Here is a 21,042-nt window from a genome sequence, read left to right as displayed (position 1 = left end):
TCCTCTCTTAGCCATTGTTGCCTTTCAAAATGTGGCCCTGCACCATGTTTTGTCACTTGCCAAGGCTTGTTCAGTGAAGAAGTCCAACTTTTGCTGGACGAGCTTATGGCCCCAGGCCCAGAGCCGAGTATGAGTTGTCTCTAAGAGTCAAAGATTCCCCTTGGGAAAAGCCAGAATAAGCCAGGAACATTAGAAAACATGTTCCCTGTTTAAAGAGGAGATGTTTAATCTTTTCCCTTTTATTTTTGCTAAGCTCTCCCTCCTTCCAGGCCAAATTAAGGGGGTAACATTGACGCCAGCTCTAGAAAAGACGTGCTAATCTTTCCCTAAGCCGGGAGTGGAGGAGAGGGTGCTACCTCTGGGCTGGGAGTTCTTACCTGTCAACAAGAGAAGACAGAGATGAAAAAGAATGATGGGTGAGCAGGAAGGAGTAGCCCACTGCTCTTCAGCCTGCCTCCCGCTCTCACCTCCGAGATAGTCCAAGGACCGAGAGGCAAATGTTGGAAACCATCAACCAGGTTTATTCCAACTGCTCCCTTCTCTGTCTACAGTGGGCTTTCCTCACTCAGGATCAGGGGCCATGAAGGTGAGGCAACAGGAAGTGATTTCAGCTGGTAGTGGGACGAAAGGGCAACATAGCTCTGCCTTCCTGATTCCCTGGGCGGTCAAGCCTAACTGGACGGTTTTCTGGAAGTGGCTTTTCAGGCATTTCAGTGGGAAGTCTCAGCATCCAGTGCCTGTTCTATACTGAAGTTGTTATCATTTCTTTTATTTTCTTCTTTGCCTTTTAAAATGGCCAAGGCAGAGGAGGAATAATCATGAAGTTTTGTCCCTAGGACTCTCAGCGACACCTGTCTCCCACTGCCGAGCCATGGAGACCTGCTGTACCAGAAGGACCTGGGCTTCCATCAAGGTGCTTTGTGTTCTGGATCTGCTGGGACCCCCATAAATCTTGGCTCGGGACCTCCTACTTTACTATCTTGCTCAGTAACTTATTATTTTAGACCTTTCACTTTCCTTAAGCCCCCATAGATCAGAGCCACCTAAACAACTCTGTTTTCACCCACTTTTCCTTCTTTCTCTGCTGTGTCTGAAGAAGACCCATTTGTTTTCCCAGGTTAAGAGTCAAGTTCCTGACACCACCATATCCTTCCATGTCCTATAAGTAGATGGTCTAGGAATTGCCTCCTTTAGCTATTGAAAGTCTTTCTTCTTCTGGATCCTTCTGCTCTGGAGCACTGGAGAACTCTCTCCAGGCTGAGCCGAGCACACGGCATGTAGTATGTGCTCAATTAAGATAAGTGCTCAACTAATATCTTATTAAATAAGATCTATGCAGCTTCTCCCTCAAGCAGGGCTGCCATGTTGTACAGCTCTAGGGGGCGCCATTATATTTTATTCTGTGTTAATGGCACCCCTTAAAGTTCCACACTGAAATACTATTTTCCTTCTCTAAAACAACTGTCACAGAATTGGCACAATATTTTTTAAACATGAGTCTGCAAAGAACGAGTATCTCCTGAAAGGCAGTAAGTCCATCTGCAACCAAGAATTTTTCAAAATGGGAACTAAACACATTCTGAAAGGTTTTTTTGTCTCCATACTGGGGGAGAAAGGACAAAAAAATCTGCATACAGATATCTCATCACTTTATTACAGCTCTAAGACTGTTCGTTCCCTAAAAACATGTTTGAAGAAATAGCAAAATAATTATAAAAAGTCTGTGTTAGTATATAGGTTTTAAAAGGAAAAAAAAGAATTTTTCAAAGAAAGAATTCTAAAACCAAATGATTCAAACACCAATCCAATATGTTTGATTTGGGAGTTCTCTGCCAAGACTCATCTCCACACATAGATAAATCAAGTAAATTCACTGAACCAAATCTTTAGAATTGCCATTTCCAGAGCTTCAGGCATCATGAAAGATTCTAGGTGTGTAACCGAACAGGATCTTAGCCTAAGCCTTTTGCCAAAACATATAAATATTTCTAAATACTCCTTCCACATACACAAGAAACCTACATAAATCTAACTTTACAGTTACACGTACATGATTTACAGACTGAGTAGTTCCATTTAATGGGCAAAGACTAAACTGAGATTTTTAAGCAAATGAAAGTTTGGTGAAAAAAAAAAAGAACATGGAAGGAATTTAAGGTCCCATACCTACATTTCTATAGAAAAAACGATCTCCTTATTTTGAGCCATATAGCCACTCTGAGCTAAAGGCAGGTCTTGTTTGAATAGACAAACGAGTCTTCCAGCCACTTGCTATCCCAGTGGGTAAGTTGTAACAAAAATAAGCAGTGCACGCCAAATGTGCTGGCCTTCATTGGATTGGACCTAACTAGTTGCCGCTCCATATAATTTTGTCTTGAGGGAAACTGTAGAGCCTCCCATATCCTGAATCAGTGACAGTTAAAAAAAACAAAAAAAAGATTAACTTGAATTTGTGTTTAGCTGTCCAGTTTCACTCCTCGACAGTCTTCCCAAATTTAAATGTGTGCACATGTGTGTACACAGATATGCACACACACATTCACACACTGCACTCTACTCCCTAGCCACACTGAACTCTGTGCAATATGGAAAATGGCCCACTTTAATCTTCATCTTCATGCCTTTGTAGATTCTGTTCTCTGCTTGCAATAGCTTTCCTATCCTCATTGCTGTCCATATGGATAGGTTAAAAGACATATTAATTGACATATATCAAATAAATGAAGAACACTGTGGATAGTCATAATGCTTAAATTTCAACTCCTGTGATCCTTGATTTCCTTTGGGTTTGTGTCTAGAAAATTGAGAAAAAAAAAAAACCTGGAAAATCTGCTAAACCAATGCACATAATTCAGTGCAAGTTGCATTCTGGTTATGGGTATGTTCAGAAAGAGGTGTCATTAATTTGGGAAGGTTTGATAAAAGTTCTCAGGTTTTGATGAAACTAATGAAGATGAAACTAATGGAAGAGGTCAATGAGGGGAAAGAGACAGGATAGGCAGAATATAGATAGAAGGAATAATAAGGAAAAAAACCATCTAGTTTCACTTCCTTATTAGAAAACTACCAGAAATAAGGAATGTCTTGGTAAGAAATCTAATGCACTAACAACCTTGGGCAGGGCCTTACCCGCTGGCCTGGAGACCCATCGCGTCCTGGTGAACCAATGCCTCCTGGGACACCCTAGGTAGAGCAAGGACCAAAAAAGTTAGAGTCACAGAAATTGGAAATCAATTGCCTTTCTACCCACCTTCCCTGAAATAGATCAAGGGCTCCAAACAATTTAACAGCATAAAGGTGAATTCAGAATCCAGAAATGATTTGTATGAAAGAAATGTCCCCCACTGAGACTTGTCCTCGGGAAATTCTATATGGCTCTCAGAGGCAACTAAGGTGAATGAATACAGGTTAACAGTCTTTAATACAGAAAACACTTACTGCTAAAATCACAGCTGACTTTAGAAGCTACAACTTTCCCCCCAAAACCCCCCACCTTGGTAAGGCTCTAAAGCTAAGAGCATATGGTGGGGGACAGAGAGAGAAGGAGACAGACAATCTTAAGCAGGCTCGATATGAAGCCTGATGTGGGGCTTGATTCCACAACCCTGAGATCATGACCTGAGCAGAAATCAAGACTTGGATGCTTAACTGACTGAACCACCTAGGTGCCCCAAGCTAAGGTGTTTTTTTGTTTGTTTGTTTTAAATCAGACTAAAAAAGTAAAACTCATACCTGTGGGCCAGGAAGGCCTGTCTCTCCTTTTTCTCCTTTAGCACCCGGCATTCCCTGAATAGCCAAAAGCATTCGGGGTTACATTCAGGTAGGGTAAATTCTTCGTCTCTTCTTTCTCTCCACTGACTGTTCTAACATTGTCAACATTAACTTGCTTTCATGCTAACACCCAAACACAGCATGTTTCGCTTCCCACATATGCTACCTCCCATATGTAAGCATGCCTACGGAGCTGAACATTTATACAGTGGAACATTTAAAACACAGAACACAGTCTGATATGGGTGAGCCCATACTGTACATCTGTGGAGGAGAGACTGAACAGTTTGATACTATTGATAGCTCAGATTTTTGAGGTTCACATCTATCTACAATTCTGCTTTTGTTTTGGCTAGAAAGATATAGGAACAGAAAAGCAAACACAGGACCTGGCAGGTAGCAAGACCTTACCAAAGACTTATTAGTAGTAGTACCAATTGAGTCACTGGAATGCTAATGCTTTCTAAACCGTGAAAATAACCCAGAACAGGAAATTTCTCAGTGAGGGAGACAGAGTTATATGCCCAGAAAGATGACTAAAAATGTGATTAAAAGACTTGTTTGCTTCTAATATTAATTTTGGTTTATAGAAATTGGTTTTATTCTTGAAATCTTGATCCCTAGAGGAAGATTAATGAAAATCAGTAAGTGGTATTAAATTTGTTTTCCATGATACAAACAGCTTTTACAAATAGAGTTGGCTATATAAAATACACTTTCTATAATCCCAAACTCCAGCTAAATGCCCTGTCCTTTGATGCCCATTGAGATAAAAATCATAAATAAATGGCTTCCATCAATCTATATCCATGATTACTACATATCCATAGCAAACAACTTGAATTTGTTACTTTCTAGATTTTATTACATCTGTTAAGGACTTGATCCAACAAGAAAAAGGAAAATAATTGTCATAGCCCCATTTCTCTCCTTAGGCAAATTGCTTATAGATATACCTATTCTGTGTGGATGTAACTATTTGTAAAAACCATCAACGCTTAACAAAAAATTGGCTAGTGAATGAACTCATGATCTCTCAGTTAATACTTCCATTTCTCAATTCTTTTTTTTTAGGGGTTGAAAGGGACTGAGGCTCATTATATAAAGGGCACAGAAGACAAAAGTTCACTCTTTAGAACTCATGAAAAAGGGATCCCAATAAAATCCACACAAATGTTTACACCCTACTCACAGGCATTCCTTGAATGGACAGACCACTTGGTCCTTGGGGTCCAGGGGGGCCCTGGGGTCCTGGAGGGCCTGTGTCACCTCGAGGGCCCTCTGGTCCCTGGAACACAAGAGAAGAAAATCATTCCAGAGGCAAGTTAGATTCTTGGTACTCAAACAGTATTTCTGCTTAGAGCACTTGTAATTTATTTCCTTACAGAAATGTTCCTGAGACACAAAACGCTGATAGGATAGCAAGACAACATGCCTCAGATGGTACACCTCCCAGACAAGATGTCATCAGTAAACCAAAAGGGTAAACACATAGGGGTTGTTGCAACTTTAATTTTTTTCTTCTATAAATAAGAGGGTTATGCCAACTATGTGAGTAACGAGACCCCCCACACTCCATAACATCCGAAAGATAGAAAGTACTTCGAGACCACCCTCCTGGTCTGTGGCATGGAGGTTCATCCCATCTGGCTGAACTACATTCTCTCCACCTCCATGCCTGTCAGCCACCCATCTCGGGGGCACTCCTGCGTTACTGAAGACTTTGCACCCGGTCCCTGTTTGCTTCCTCCTCTTGATCCCACCATCCCTTCGTGCCTCTTCCTTGTCTGCCTCATGACCTGCCCTTGGGGCACTATTACTTGATTTCCTTCCTTCTCAGAATCAGGCACTCCTGTTCTATTAGGAACTCTCATTTCCACAGTTTGGATCTTGTGATTTGGCTAAAGCTCTATCACCTCTGTAATCCTAGTTCCAGAAAAACTACCTCCTCAACTTCTTCTCCTTGTCCTTCTCTCATTCTGGGACTCCAGTGAGAACTAGTGAAAGTTAAGATTTCCAACACCTGGATATCATGTTAAATGTGAAGCTGATGAATCCGTTACTTGGGACAAGCAATGCAGAAGAAAAAGTGGGGGCAGATAATGAGCATAGTCGGTTACGTTTCAAGTTCATGGAGATAACCGTGTGGACACGTCCAACAGTCTGGGGATTGAGAGATGTCTGAGCTGGGATGGATTTTGGAGTCGGGGGAGACGTGTGTGTGGGTGAGGTTCTTACGGAGACTGCTGAGACAGTAACAGAAGAAACTGGAAAGATGAGATGAAAACAGGTAGAAAGGGGAGAAAGAGAAGCCTGAGCAGTGTAGGAAAGGCCAAAGGTACGGGGGCGAGAATTTCTAATAGGAAGGTGCCCAACCATATCAAATGCTGTAGAGACCTCATATAAGATAGGAATGAAACTGTAGCCTGTGGATTTGATAACAAGGAGGTAATCGGTGACCTTAATAAGAGCAATTTTACAGGATTCTTACAGGAAGGGAAGTCATATGCAGGTTAAGTACGATTCCGGTTATATGTAAATAGAATTATATACTGTGAACTTCATTGGTTCATGCTTCTTTCATGGCTCAGAGTGGTGTTGAGTTTCATACATTTATTTCATGTCTTCATCGTATGTTCCTTTCAACTCCATTGCATGGCTATGCAGAAAATTGTTCATTCACCTATTAATGACCACTTGAATCATTTCTAATTTTTTGCTATTGTGAATAAAGATGCTACAAATATTTATGTACCAAAACAAAACAAAACTTGGAAGTGAGGATGCAGAAAACAAATGAAAACTATTCTTATAAGAGACATAGTGTAAGAGGAGGAGAGACAGAGGTAGTTAGATTTAAAAAATATGATGGAAGAGACAAACCAGTAATTGATAAATATTAGTTAATAATTATAATCATTTAATCATATATTAATTAAATATTATTAAGGAACTAAGAGTGGAGCATAAAGGCAGAAGGTATGTGATCTCATTTTATTCTATACAATATGAGCCAAAATGACTTGGAGAGCCCAGCAGCAGGGCAGCTTTAAGATGATTAAGATAATTAATTAAGAAAATTAAGATAATTTAAGATAATTCTTATTATCTGTTTGCTACAGTTAAAATATGGACCCACAAAATGGAAAATAACACAGCATGGGATTTCCATATGGAAGGTATACTTCATCTGTTCCTACACTATCGCGTTGGTAGACATGTGAGGATCCTTTGTCAAACAAGATATTTTCCCAAAATAAGTTATAACAAATATAAAAATATAAAATATAAAATAAAAATATATAATATATAAAATATAATAATAAATATAAATAATATAAATAATATAATGAATAAATAATAATAAATAAATAATATAAATATAAATATAATAATAAATATAAAAAATAAAAATATAAAAAAATAAGTTATTTTCCTAAAATAACTTCATACTTTTGATTCATCAAAATCATTGTGGAGAAGCAACCACCTCAGTAGTGGTCCTGGAAATGGATTATCAGAGGTAAGAGGTCAATGTTGGGATCATCAAACATCTTTGAACTTCTAACAAGTCTTCATGATCAGAATCATCACTCAGTGAGAATGCTGAAAAAACAATGGGATCCTGCAGGGACCCCAATGGGCGGAGGAAGCCAGAATCTACAGGAGCTCCTGGGCACTGCCCCAAATTGGGACTGAGGAGGACCTCCTATACTGCTGTCTGAGAAGAGGCTTTTAAATCACTGGCTTTCATTGTAGGACCAGAAGAGAGAGAGCCAGGTAAGAAACATCAAATCTATGCCTAAGATATGTGTAACAATCTCAGAAAATTAAACCAACAGAAAAGGAGATATCTCATGATTGGAGTTTTGGGTTGGCTAGGGCCTCCTTATCTTCAGTCTTCTTTCATTTACTTCTTACCCCTCCCCCCATGTTAGCTTCTACCTTGCTTCATTTGTTTCCAGTTTTATAGTAAAATTTTTTGTTCTCTTCCCCAAGAAAAAATACCATGCAAATTGAGTGAGTGACTATACTGAAGCAGTAAGTCAAGACTACAGGTGGGTGGAGAGGAGATCACGTGGGGCAACAGGTACAAATAAAACGGGGGTCACATCACAGAGGGCCTTGAATGCCGCACCACGGAAGGTGAATCGTATACTCTCTAAACAATAGCAGCCTATGACTATAGTTTTTAAAAGTATGATATGACACAGCATAACTTTAAAGAAATAAATCTGGGGGCAGATGTAAAGAATCAATCAGAAATTCAAAATCACTGGAGCCAGGAGACCAGTTAGAAGATCTGCCAAAAGCCAGATAGAAGATGGTGAGGCCTGAAATCAATTAGTGGCTGGGCTTCTGCCCATCCCTTAGGGCGCCTTTGTGCAAAATAGGAAAACGTGTGCGTGGACATGGCTTGGCAAGGCTTGGTCATCTCAGCTGGTGCCTTTGTGCAGCACATGGCCCACACCAGCACCCGTGGTGGCCCTGAGCAGTGAGAAAGGAAAACAGAGCTGTGTGTTTGATTATACCTAGTGGAGAGGGAGTAGGACTCTAAAACTTGAGAAATTACCCGGGAGGGAGTGCTGCCTAGTTGTGATTAGATTTTTCTCCTTTACTTTGTTGTAGGTAGAGAAAGAACACTACCTGGGAAACTAAAATACTCAGAACACTGACATTCTATTTTTGACCTGGAAACCAACATTTCTTTTACAGAGTTCTTAAATACTTTTATGAAAAAACAGAAGTCTTTAAGAATAAGGGAAAAGACTTAGACACAACTTTTTGCAAAAACACAAGGGGTTCTAGACTGCAAAGGGTAAACAGTACTGAACTCCAAAATTACATTATTGCTATTTTTGAGAAAGAGATACAGAGAGAACATTACCTTTGGACCCTGTTCACCTCGTTGGCCCTTTGGTCCTCGGAGTCCTGGACCACCCTGGCAAACAGATGTTAAGTATTAGCACAAAGACAAGTCTTAAATAGCATGTTTCATCCATTTTCTTCAATAATATGGATTATGTAATTCTTATTTTGAATAAAGGCCAACTCATTGTGTAATGGTATATGTTCATTATGATCCTTTACTGGAAATCTGCCACCTAGACTCACCTCTTCCTGCAGATGATTTCATAGTTTGAGAAAGCTTTCTATGCCAAATCCTTTCAAATTAAAAAAAGCTATGGTCTTTTGAAATTTAGTGTGTAAGACTACTACTATTAATAGATGCAAATAAAATAAACTGTTAATCTAAAATTGTGTGTCTTATACCACAACTTTGTGATTACTCTTTTAAATTATAAAAAGAATATAAAAATAGTAACAATTTAATTTTATTTACACCATAAAAGAGGCTAATCAGCGTTACTGGAACTTCAGTTTTTTGCATTCTCTGTAATATTTTTGCTTTATTAATGCACCACCTGCACAATTACTTAATATCATTTTCTTTATCTAGAAAAAATGTACATACATAATACATATCTATGTATGTGTATACGTATTCTTGGGAACATATTCTTTGTATATATGTGCATAAAAATATATGTGTATACACTGAATATTTTCCAACTGACTATTTAAATCTAATCTTAAAAGCAAATATTTTGGCACTATAGTTAATTGAAAAATGTATTACTTATTAAGAATAGAAGGTAAACTTAAAAGTCACATATTGCATGGAATACTGGGTATTGTACATAAACAATGAATTCTGGTACACTGAAAAGAAATTTAAAAAAATAAAATAAAAAAATACTATAATGTTATAATGTTTCAATTCAGCTAGATTTTGTTTCTATTGAAGTCTGTGAGCCATGGGCTTGTTCTTTGTTAAAAAGATTAAGCAACACCCAAAGAACAAATAATCCAATCAAGAAATGGGCAGAGGACATGAACAGACATTTCTGCAAAGAAGACATCCAGATGGCCAACAGACACATGAAAAAATGATCCACCTTACTCAGCATCAGGGAAATACAAATCAAAACCACAATGAGATACCACCTCACACCAGTCAGAATGGCTAAAATTAACAAGTCAGGAAATGACAGACGCTGGCGAGGATGTGGAGAAAGGGGAACCCTCCTACACTGTTGGTGGGAATGCAAGCTGGTGCAGCCACTCTGGAAAACAGCATGGAATTTCCTCAAAAAATTGAATATAGAGCTACCCTATGACCCAGCAATTGCACTACTGGGTGTTTACCCTAAAGATACAAACGTAGTGATCTGAAGGGGCACGTGCACCCAAATGTTTATAGCAGCAATGTCCACAATAGCCAAACTATGGAAAGAATTTAGATGTCCATCAACAGATGAATGGATAAAGAAGTTGTGGTATATATACACAATGGAATACTATGCAGCCATCAAAAGAAATGAAATCTTGCCATTTGCAATGACGTGGATGGAGCTAGAGGGTATTATGCTTAGCGAAATAAGTCAATCAGGGAAAGACAACTATCATATGATCTCCCTGATATGAGGAATTGGTGATGCAACATGGGGGGCTTGGGGGGTAGGAAAAGAATAAATGAAACAAGATGGGATTGGGAGGGAGACAAACCATAAGAGACTCTTAATCTCACAAAACAAACTGAGGGTTGCTGTGGGGAGGGGGTTTGGGAGAGGGTGGTGGGGTTATGGACATTGAAGAGGGTATGTGCTATGGTGAGTGCTGCGAAGTGTGTAAACCTGGTGATTCACAGACCTGTACCTCTGGGGCTAAAAATACATTATATGTTTATTAAAAAAAGAAATAAATAACCAAATCCAAAAAAAAAAATGAGTAACTATTTGCACCAGACTGAGAATATCTCTTTTACCTGAGCAGAAGGATTAAAAGCTCATTGAAAATGTAATAGGTTGGGGTGCCTGGGTGGCTCATTTGTTAAGCATCTGTCTCTGGCTCAGGTCATGATCCCAGGGTTCTGTGATCGAGCCCCGTATTGGGCTCCCTGCTCAGCAGGAAGCCTGCTTCTCCCTCTTCCAACCCCCCTGCTTGTGGTCCCTCTCTTGCTGCCTCTCTCTCTCTCTGTCCAATAAATAAATAAAATCTTTAAAAAAAAAGAAAATGGAATAGCTTTCTCAGTGTGTGTTTCCAATTTATTTCCTGCTACATACAGGACCCTGAAAAGCATTTTGTGTACCATCAGCAAAACACTCGCATGAGTGGGAAAAGACTGGATCCGGTGATCTCGAAGGTTTCTTCCAGCTTGTTTTAGACACTTAAATTCATTCCCCTGCCCAATACCTTGTTGCTTATCTTCCAGGCTTTCATTTATTTTTTTTAAGATTTTATTTATTTGAGAGAGAGCACAAACAGGGGAAGGGCAGAGAGAGAGGGAGAAGCAGGCTTCCGGCTAAGTAGGGAGCCCAATGTGGGGCTCGATCCCAGAACCCTGAGATTATGACCTGAGCTGAAGGCAGATGCTTAACCACTGAGCCATCTGGGTGCCCCTCCTCTAGACTTTTAAAATACAATTATAAAACTGCATTTTCTGCATATATGTACCTATAGAAAATATTACCTGTAGTATTATTGTGCTATTATATGATATATTATAAATTACATATGTGACATCACACTTTTTACATAGTTCTAAGTTTTTTTTAACTTAATATATTTTAGAGATTCTTTTCTATGACATATTATGATTTAACTTATAACAGTATAACAAGAACATTGTTAACTTAATAACAAAGTATTAGATTATACAGTTGTTTGTTTAACCATTATTCATGACTGGAAACAGGGTTTGCTTGCACATTTTTTTTGTTTATTTTTTTAAAAGATTTTTATTTATTTGAGAGAGAGAGAGAGCGCGCACAAGCAGGAGGAGGAGCAGAGGGAGATGGAAAGGCAGACAACCCCTGAGCAGGGAGCCCGATGTGGGGCTTGATCTTAGAACCCTTGGATCGTGACCCGAGCCAAACACAGAAGCTTAACCGATTGAGCCACCCAGATGCACTTTTTTTTTCCTTTTACTGTTTAAACACTTCTGTAGTTAACATCCTTACACAGACCTCAAGCACAAACTTCAATATTTAAGTACAAATGTTAATATTTAGGATATCAACAAGTAGAATTATAAATGAAATTTGATGCGTAGGCCAATATACTGTCAAACTCCAAAAAAGCTGTGCCAGTTTACTCATCTACCAAGAGTTTAAGAAGGTTCCTACTTCTCTAAACCTTAGTCACCACTTGATCTTGAAAGGGAGCACAATTTGTCACCTCACAGTGTGCCCTTTGGCAGAAGAATTATTTCAGCCTGATTATTTAAGAAACTGCAGACACAGGAGAAGCCCTGAAAAGGAAAAACCGAGTAAAAGTTTTATAGGAGACATTTACATTTATGAGGCATGTCCCCGTTTGTAAAGGTGTCTCCCTCTCTGTACCAAAGAAAGGGAGAAAGTAGAGAAATCTCTAGAAACCTACTTAAGAAAAAGGCAGAGACTTGGAACTGCATAACAGCCTCTTCCTCCTCAAACTGACTCCCTACCCTTGCTTTTTTTTTTTTTTTTTTTTTTTTTTTTTGGGTCTTTAGCTTAAGATGATATTTAAAGTGATGGCTTCAGCCACTTTGGGGAGTTACTCAGTTCTCCTGGGTATCTCCAATGTATACAGGAAGTACACGGGTTATTAAACGCCTGATTGTTTCTCTTCTGTTAATCTTTTTATTAAAAGGGTATCTTAGTCAAGAACCCAGAAGGGTAGAGGGAAAATTATTTTTCCTCCCCCACCATGTTGTCAAACTTTACATTTTTACCAAACTAACTGGTGAAAACAGTATTTTACTCTTATTTTAATTTTCATTTCTCTTAACACTATGCTAATGGGCATCACTTATAACTTTTGCCCATTGGCATTTCATCTTGATGCAACTACTAATTTCTATACCTTACTCAGTTTTCTAATGGGTTGCATTTTTTCTTCTCTTTAATGTGTAGAAATTCCTTAAATATTTGGATACCATACCTTTTGCTGCTATGTAGCATGCAAATATTTTTCCTCAGAGTGGCAGACACTCTTGGTTGGCTACCAAACAGTCTTTTCGGACTCCCTTCTCTATTTTATTTTTCCTACTACAAAGGCTGAAAAAGACGGATTTGCTTGCCCCACCTTCTTTGCAACCAGGAATGGGCACATTAACCACTTTGGGCCAATGTCATCAAGAGGCCACAAGCCTTTAGAAAGGAAAGTGGGAGGCTGGGACAAGCCTGGGGGACCATCCACCTCTAAATCTTTTGTGAGCAAACAATAAATACTTAAATGTCCCTATGGTTTACCCTACTGTGCCAGTCAAACGTTCTGTTCCTTGCAGCAAGCTCAGGTCTTCCTAATTAATATACCATTCTGGCACAAACTCCTTACCTTTCCCTGTGCATCTTTAATGATTGGTATTTAACTGCAGGTTTTGTTCAGATGTGACAATTTGGCTTGCAACTATGCATGCCACAGGCATCTTGTCTAAAAGCCTGGAACCTTTTATATTTGTAACTTGTTTTGCACCTTATCCTTAATCTTCAACACTGAGCACATGACAAGAATTCAATAGTTTTGTGGATGTTAACTTCCATCCTTTTTTTTAAAAAAATATTTTATTTATTTATTTATCTGACACAGAGAGATCACAAGTAGGCAGAGAGGCAGGCAGAGAGAGAGAGAGAGAGGAGGAAGCAGGTTCCTAGCAGAGCAGAGAGCCCAACGCAGGACTCGATCTCAGGACCTCGAGACCATGACCTGAGCCGAACCAGACGCCCAACCCACTGAGACACCCAGGTGCCCCAAGTTCCATCCTTTTAATAAGAAAGGGTTAGTTTAGGCAAAGGGAATATGGTTCATTCACCCATGACTTCCTACAGTTCTTTTGTAGCTTTATTGGCACAAAACACCCACGTATAAATTCTTGAATGAGAAAATAATCACAACCATGTCAAATCATTAGTCAGGGTTTACTTCATATTGTTTGGGATACTGTTTCTTGAAGAGTTTATTATACTTTAAATATTTGAAAATTTCAATAGCTTTTCCCCTATTTTATATCTTTCTTTCCAAGCCAGAGCTCAACCCTTCTCTTTCACTTCTCTGCTGCTTTTTTCTCATTACAAAGTCTGACTCTTAGGCCATATGTAAATATTTTACAACCTGTTCCAGCAGTATTGCAGATGAAAACACTTGAAAACCCCTCCAGCTAATAAAGCTTATTAATGCTGCTTAAAATAAAATAAACATTATTATAATTAAGAACTGAATGCATAAATACCAGAAATGAAGAAACAAAAGCCAGAGAAGCAAGCATGTGGACAGAGACTGCCTTGGGGGAAGATGGAGAAAATTGTTCAGGATTGCTGCAAAGTCTGTATGTTAGAGTCTATGCAAAGCAAGGAAATGTGAACTCGGTGGGAGCAGAGCGGAAAATGAAATGTTCTTTAAAGCTGAGGAACTTGAAAAGTTTCACTGTGAATTGGGGGAGGGGGGACAATAAAAAATAGCAGGTGGATGACCAATATGTTGCTTCCAATGCAGCTTTGGGAGGAGTAGGAAATGTCTTTGTTAAGTAACATTACCCAGAAGCTGATTATCCCACAATCCAGGGATCATTGCTCGTCAGAAGCAAACAACGTCTAGGTGGATTTCAGTTGGCTCTCTACCCAGGAGCTTAGCAGAAGTGGCACAGATATTCTTTGAAGGAATATAGCCCCAAACTGGCTCACAATATCCCCCGAGATAAAATTTCACATAATACAAGCTCAAATATATACCCTCCCAAATCACACAATACATATGGAAACAACATAATGTAATACCAGCAGAAAAGAAAAATGGCAGACTCAGAATCACATACAATGCAGATATTGAGATGATCAGATTAAAAAAAAGAAACTTTGTTTAAAATATTGAAAAAAAAAGTTTTGAAGTATTACAAAAGAAGAAAGGGTATAGAAATGCCCAGAAGTTCTGAAAAGGAACCAAATTTAACTTCTAGCTTTGCTCTACATAATCATAAAAATCAGAAATACAATGGATAGGTTAATAGCTTATTAAGCATAGCTAAAGGTAGAATACACTAGAAACTAATTTGGAAGAAATCACACAGAAGAAAGCTGGAGAGAAAAGCAGAAATAAAAAAGGTTAAGAAACATTGAAAGTAAAAAAGTATATCAGTTGAATTTTAGAAAAACATAATGGTGATGATAGGAAAGAGGCAATATTTGAGGAGACAGTGACTAAGAAAACTCCAAATTTAACGAGAAACATTGCCATTCAAACTCATGAAGTCGTAAGTTTTCCAAAATGGCAGATCATCTACATTAAAACCATGCCCCAGAGCACACTGTGGCCAAACTTCAGATCACTAAAGACAAAGGGATCTTGAAAATAAGATCTTCCCGTTTATTAGTTTGGAAAGTTGTCTCACTGCTTTAATTAAGGCCAATATTAACCTTATTGTTCTCTTATATTAAAATCCGAACTGATAACTGGTTTGGTGTTATAGAGTATCTTTACCACATACGACAATGTGGAAACTCAATTGCTTCCATTTTATTACTCTGCTGTGTGCTAGGACACTGCTTATCAAAGTGAACCATTACCACATGTTCCTAGAGTAATATGTTGAGCGAGGCGAGAAGAGATAAGGAAGTAATTTCGTTTTCACTTAAGAACAACATCTAGGTTGGTTGCATATTGCTTTTCTCTCACTGGCCAGATCTTGGTCAGAAGGTGATAACCTACTTACAGATGCTAAGAAGTCAAGTCGCCAGCTGAAGGCCATGTGTTTAGCTAAAACTCAGGGGCAACTAATGCCAGGGGTACAATCAACAATCTCTATAACAACCATCAAAACTATCTTTTGATAATACAAAATGAAAATATGATAATATTTTGTGATGAACAAAAATTGAAAATTTTCTATCAATAGTCTCCTTAAAAGAACATCCTGGGGCACCTGAGTGGCACAGTTGGTTAAGTGTCTGAGTCTTGGTTTTGGCTTCAAGGTCACGATCTCAGAGTTGTGAGACAGAGCCCCAAGGAGGGTTCTGCACTCAATGGGGAGTCTGCTTGAGATTCTTTCTCCCCCTCTCTCTGCCCCTCCCTCTGCTTGCTTGCACTCTCTCTCTAGAAAAGAAGGAAGGAAGGAAGGAAGGAAGGAAGTTAGGAAGATCAAAAGGGTGTATTCCAGGAGAAATAAAAATGATACCAGAAGATTTTGTGAGCAAAGGAATAGCAAGTATGGAGGCAAGTCTTAACACATAGTAATTTATACCAAGTACTAATAAAATGTCTAGTTTATGATGTTAAAAAACCTACTAAAATACTAGATAGCCAACAGTGCATAAATTATAAAAAGGATGACCGAAGAGAAAAATATTCCAAGAATATCCTATCTATTGAAATATGGGTGAAAATCTTAATTCTTTTTAGACTTTGTCAAGCTAAATATGTTTGTTAAAATCTCTTGGTTGACCATTAAAAGAACAGGTATAGATTTCCAAATTAATGGAGGGGAGAAGAACAGAATAAAAAACCAAAAAGCCAGAGAGTGTAAATGAGTAGATAAAGCCTTGACCAACCAAGAAAGGCACATATATATCATGTGGGACAAATAGAAAGCAAAAATTAAGGTGATAGATATAAGAATATTAGCCCAAAGAGGTTAATTGTCACAAACAATAGAATGAATGGACTAAACTCTAAAAAAAAAAAAAAATTGCAAAACCAGATTGAAAACAACACCTAGCCATATACTATTTAAACAGAACACATCTCAAACATAAAGACAACAGAAAGGCTGAAAACTAAAAGGATGAAGAAGAGGAGGGGCATTAAGGAGGGCACGTGATGCGATGAGCGCTGGGTGCTACGTGCAACTGATGAATTACTGAGCTCTACTTCTGAAACTAATGATGTACTCTCTGTTGGCTAACTGAATTCAAATAAAAATATATATACGTGTATCAAGAAAATAATCCAAAGACAATGTTGATATGGCAAGTCACTAGCAAGATGAAGGTTTTCGATTTTTTGAACCCTGGAACACCATCTCCAGATATACAATGCAGAATTACAAACCAAATTGGACAGATTGAAATTGAAGTAGAAGATTTTTAATATCTGTCTCAGCAATTGAAAGATAAAGAATTAATGCAGATAAAGAAAATTCTAACAACACAATTTACAGTTTGATTTACTGGATATTTATGTTTAGAATTCTAAACTCCACAATTAGAAAACACATACTCTTCTAAAGCATACATGGAACAGCTGTAAAACTTGGCAAAAGGTCACAAAGCAAATGCCAAAGAATCAATAAATGTCCAAAAATTGGTACCTTGCAGACTATCTTCCATAAAAAAAGTGCAATAAAATTAATACAAGAAAAAAAATTAAGATTGCACATACTATCGGAAACTTAAAAAGACACTTCTAAGTGAACCATGGCTAAAAAGAAGGAAAACATAAAAAATGATAGCTCACAGAAATATTAAATTTAACTACACCAGCATTAAAATTTCTAGACAATAAAAACTCCTATAAACAACAACAAGCAAGCCACAGGCCAGGAAATGACATTTGTAAACCATATCATTAAAAAAGGATTTGTGTCCAGAATATATAAAACCACTTAGAAAGTAAAATCAAAAAATCTCTGTACCACAAAATCCTAGAAAAGTTTATAAACAAGTATTTATATAGAAAGGAATCCAAATGACTCAGAGGCAAATGAAAAATTGCTCCATCCTACTAGCACAAAGGGAAATTCTTATTTAAAATAACAATCACAGGGGCGCCTGGGTGGCTCAGTCAGTTGACTCTTGATTTCAGCTGGGGTCATGATTTCTGGGTCTTGAGATCAAGCCCCAAGTTTGGTCCTGTGCTGGGCATGGAGTCTGCTTAAGATTCTCTCTCTCTCCCTTTGCCCCTCCCCCCAACTTATTCTCTCTCTTTTTCTCTCAAGAAAAATAAATGAATGAATAAAATGAAACAACCACCACAGGGTTTTATACCCATCAGATAAGTAAAAGCTCTTAAATCTGGCAAGACCACTATGCTGGTGAGATGCAGGGAAACCAGACCCTTTTCTAGAGTCTGTGGAGAGGATACTTGGACAACTATATAGAAAGGCAATTAGTGGTTTCTTCGTGAGGCTGAAGATACACCCTCCTTATCTTTTAACAAATCTGATCCTCAGTGTAACCATAAGAGCACTCATGTTTGCAGAGACATAAAAGGATGTCCACTATAATAATAGTGTAATCAGGAAGTTCTCCACAGTCATGGGTCAATAATCTCTAGTTTATGTAACAGAATAATGCGCATTACCTCTGATAAAGTTCAAAGACATACCGTTATTTTTTTTTTAAAGTTATATTTATTTATTTAAGAGAGAAAGCACATGAACACAGAAGAGACCACAAAGGGCTCAATCTCATAACTCTGAGGTCATGAGATGAGCTGAAACCAAGAGTCAGGTGCTTAATTGACTGTGCCACCCAGGTGCCCCTCAAAGACATACTTTTGGGTTGAAAAAAAAAAATCAAGCTATACACAATTGAAAGCAAATCTGTGTTTCCAATTCCAAGATTAAACTAAAGGCAAATCCTTAGATTTGACTGATATTTCATAATGCACAGAACACTTATATGTATATTATCTTATGTATTCCTCAGAAAGACAGAGAGGTGTAAGTTCGTTTACATATGTGGAGAAATGGAGGTTTGCAGCAGTTCAGAGACTTGTCTAGTCTTAAGAGCTAAATTTAATGCTTTTACCATGATTCCACTTTGGCTTCTTTGGGATAAAGAGTCTTCTGTTCAAAAAAAAAAAAAAAAAAAGGAGTTGGGTTCTACATCTACACTCGAAAGAATGTTCTACATGCCAAAGGCAAAGGAGAGGCTGCTGGGATACATTTCAGACACATCAGCAAGCAGGTTCTCTTCCTTTTTGTCAGTTCAGGAAATGAGGTACAATTCTGAATGGGGGGGGCAACTTGGAGTGAACCTTCATGCTGCCTGTGTGGTCTACTGCACGCAGTGGGCGGGCCCACCTGCCTCGCGCAGCCAGTGTCCAAGGACTGGTAGGACATCAGAATATTCCTCCTGCAAGGTCTGGATTTCTTTATTTGCTTGTACTTCTTCTCCCTGTTTTCTCTGTCTTTCTGCCTTGGTCCATTTGCCCTTTCCTAACCATAGACCCATAGACCCACTATATCACCTTAAGGAAACACCCATACCCCCAGGTTAGCAGGTCAGATCGAAAATGTCACTTAAACACATTAAATGGAAAGGTCCATTGTGGTAAATTCAAAGAGTCAGGTAGTGCAATTATATACATTTTATATTTTACAAATATTTTCTTTCTCTCTCTCCCTCCCTCCTTCCTTGCTGCTCCTTCTCTCTGCCCCCACAGGGCCAATCTCCCTCTCTTCCCATTTTGCAGGAAGTTTCCATCAGTAGTGGAGAACTTCATGATCAGATAGGGTATTTTTCCTGGTGAAATCCTTCCTTCATGTATCAATTTTAACACGTAAGAAATCCTTCCTTCATGTATCAATTTTAACACGTAATAGGCAAAGGGAGGGTACTTAAATCTTACAGGTGCAAGTAGAGAGCCAACGTTTGAAACATTCACACTGAACATAGACCCCAGGAGTTTAAAGGGAACATTTTGAAATATGTAACAATTTGAAAGACAGTATAATATACAGGTCAAAGAACATCATATATAGGGGTCATAGAGATCTGGATTTAAAAAGAAGTCGTGTTCTTTAAGCAAGTTTCTTTCTTTCTTTCTTTCTTTTTTTTAAGAATTTATTTATTTATTTGACAGAGAGATGGAGACAGCCAGAGAGCAAAAGTGTGTGTGTGTGTGTGGGGGGGGGCACAGATGGAGAGGAAGCAGGCTCCCTGCTGATATGGGGCTTGGATCCCAGGACCTTGGGAACATAACCTGAGCCAAAGGCAGACACTTAACCACTGAGCCACACAGGCGCCCCACTTTAGGCAAGTTTCTTAACATCTCTCTGCTTTGGTTTGCTCATAAGACTAAGTACGTGTTTAGCACAGGGGCAAGCACATATTAGACACACAAGTGATAGCTATGAATATTTTTATTTTTTTTTTTTATTTTTTTTTTTATTTTAAAAAAAATTTTTTTTAAAAAAAATTTTTTTTTTATTTATTTTTTTTTTATTTATTTTTTTTTTTTTAAAGATTTTATTTTATTTATTTGACAGAGAGAAATCACAAGCAGGCAGAGAGGCAGGCAGAGAGAGAGAGAGGAGGAAGCAGGCTCCCTGCTGAGCAGAGAGCCCGATGCGGGACTCGATCCCAGGACCCTGAGATCATGACCTGAGCCGAAGGCAGCGGCTTAACCACTGAGCCACCCAGGCGCCCAGCTATGAATATTTTTAAAGAACATTTAAGTCTGAACGAAGCAAGACTTACTGGTGGGCCTGCTGGCCCCAGAGTCCCCGTATTGACTTCAGAACAGGAGCAGGAATGCGGTAGCTCTGGGCAGGTCTCCTCATCCCTCTGAAGAGAGAAAAGAAAAATAGCACAACTGTTACTTATTTATTTCACAGAGACATGGAGACAGCCAGAGAGCAAAAGTGTGTGTGTGTGTCAGCGGGGAGCAAATGGCTATACAAATGGCTTTATGGGCTCAAAGAAAACACTTCGATTTAGAACACTAAAAAAAAAAAAAAAAAAAAAAAAAAACAAAAAAAAACAAAAACAAAAACAAAAACAAAACAAAACAAAACAAAAAGCCACTCAAGTGAACATTGGTGTGGAAAGGCAAAGAATATTCTTGCCCACAAAATATTTTCCTTAAAGAAAAATGAATGAGTGTCTGGTGAATCATTGATAATCATCGTTACCAAAGGATGTTGATAAAATTAGTTCAGGGATGGAGGTGAAGAAAGGAAGGCAGAAGCGGGTGTAAAAGAGATTCTGATGACAATTTTATTCAGTTTGAGAAGGAGTACTCGGTGAACTAAAGGTCTTGAAAACCATCTTACTTCTATTTCAAAGGATTAAAAAAAAAAAAACCAAGTTGGAATAGTCAACTGCATCTGAAACACATAAAACAAAATAAAAACAGTGGTTCAACCCATCGTCAAGTCCCTGCAGCAACTTCCCTTACGACTCACGTTCTGTGGTTGAACGTAAGGAAACACCACCGTAGCCACCTAACGCTGTGGGATAAGAGCTCATTTTCCTTCTCTTGCCCAATTTTGTGGCCACATGACATTACAAG

General features: G+C 38.4%; 1 protein-coding gene across 2 annotated transcripts in view; it reads right to left on the bottom strand.

The window, feature by feature from the left end:
• The window catches only part of COL14A1 (collagen type XIV alpha 1 chain), a 218,535-nt gene that overhangs the window by 47,897 nt on the left and 149,596 nt on the right, over nt 1-21,042 (bottom strand). For both annotated transcript variants that reach the window (XM_004743496.3, XM_004743494.3), the window contains exons 36-40: nt 20,229-20,315; nt 8,660-8,713; nt 4,964-5,059; nt 3,733-3,786; nt 3,130-3,183 (exon numbers count right to left, since the gene is read on the bottom strand). In XM_004743496.3, the coding sequence (XP_004743553.2) occupies nt 3,130-3,183; nt 3,733-3,786; nt 4,964-5,059; nt 8,660-8,713; nt 20,229-20,315 (345 nt within the window). The remainder of the gene's footprint in view (nt 1-3,129; nt 3,184-3,732; nt 3,787-4,963; nt 5,060-8,659; nt 8,714-20,228; nt 20,316-21,042) is intronic.

The sequence above is a fragment of the Mustela putorius genome, unplaced genomic scaffold, assembly GCF_011764305.1.
Source record: "Mustela putorius furo isolate JIRA1106 unplaced genomic scaffold, ASM1176430v1.1 tig00000228_pilon_pilon_pilon, whole genome shotgun sequence".
Taxonomy (NCBI): domain Eukaryota; kingdom Metazoa; phylum Chordata; class Mammalia; order Carnivora; family Mustelidae; genus Mustela; species Mustela putorius.
This window is presented reverse-complemented; position numbering and strand designations above follow the sequence as displayed.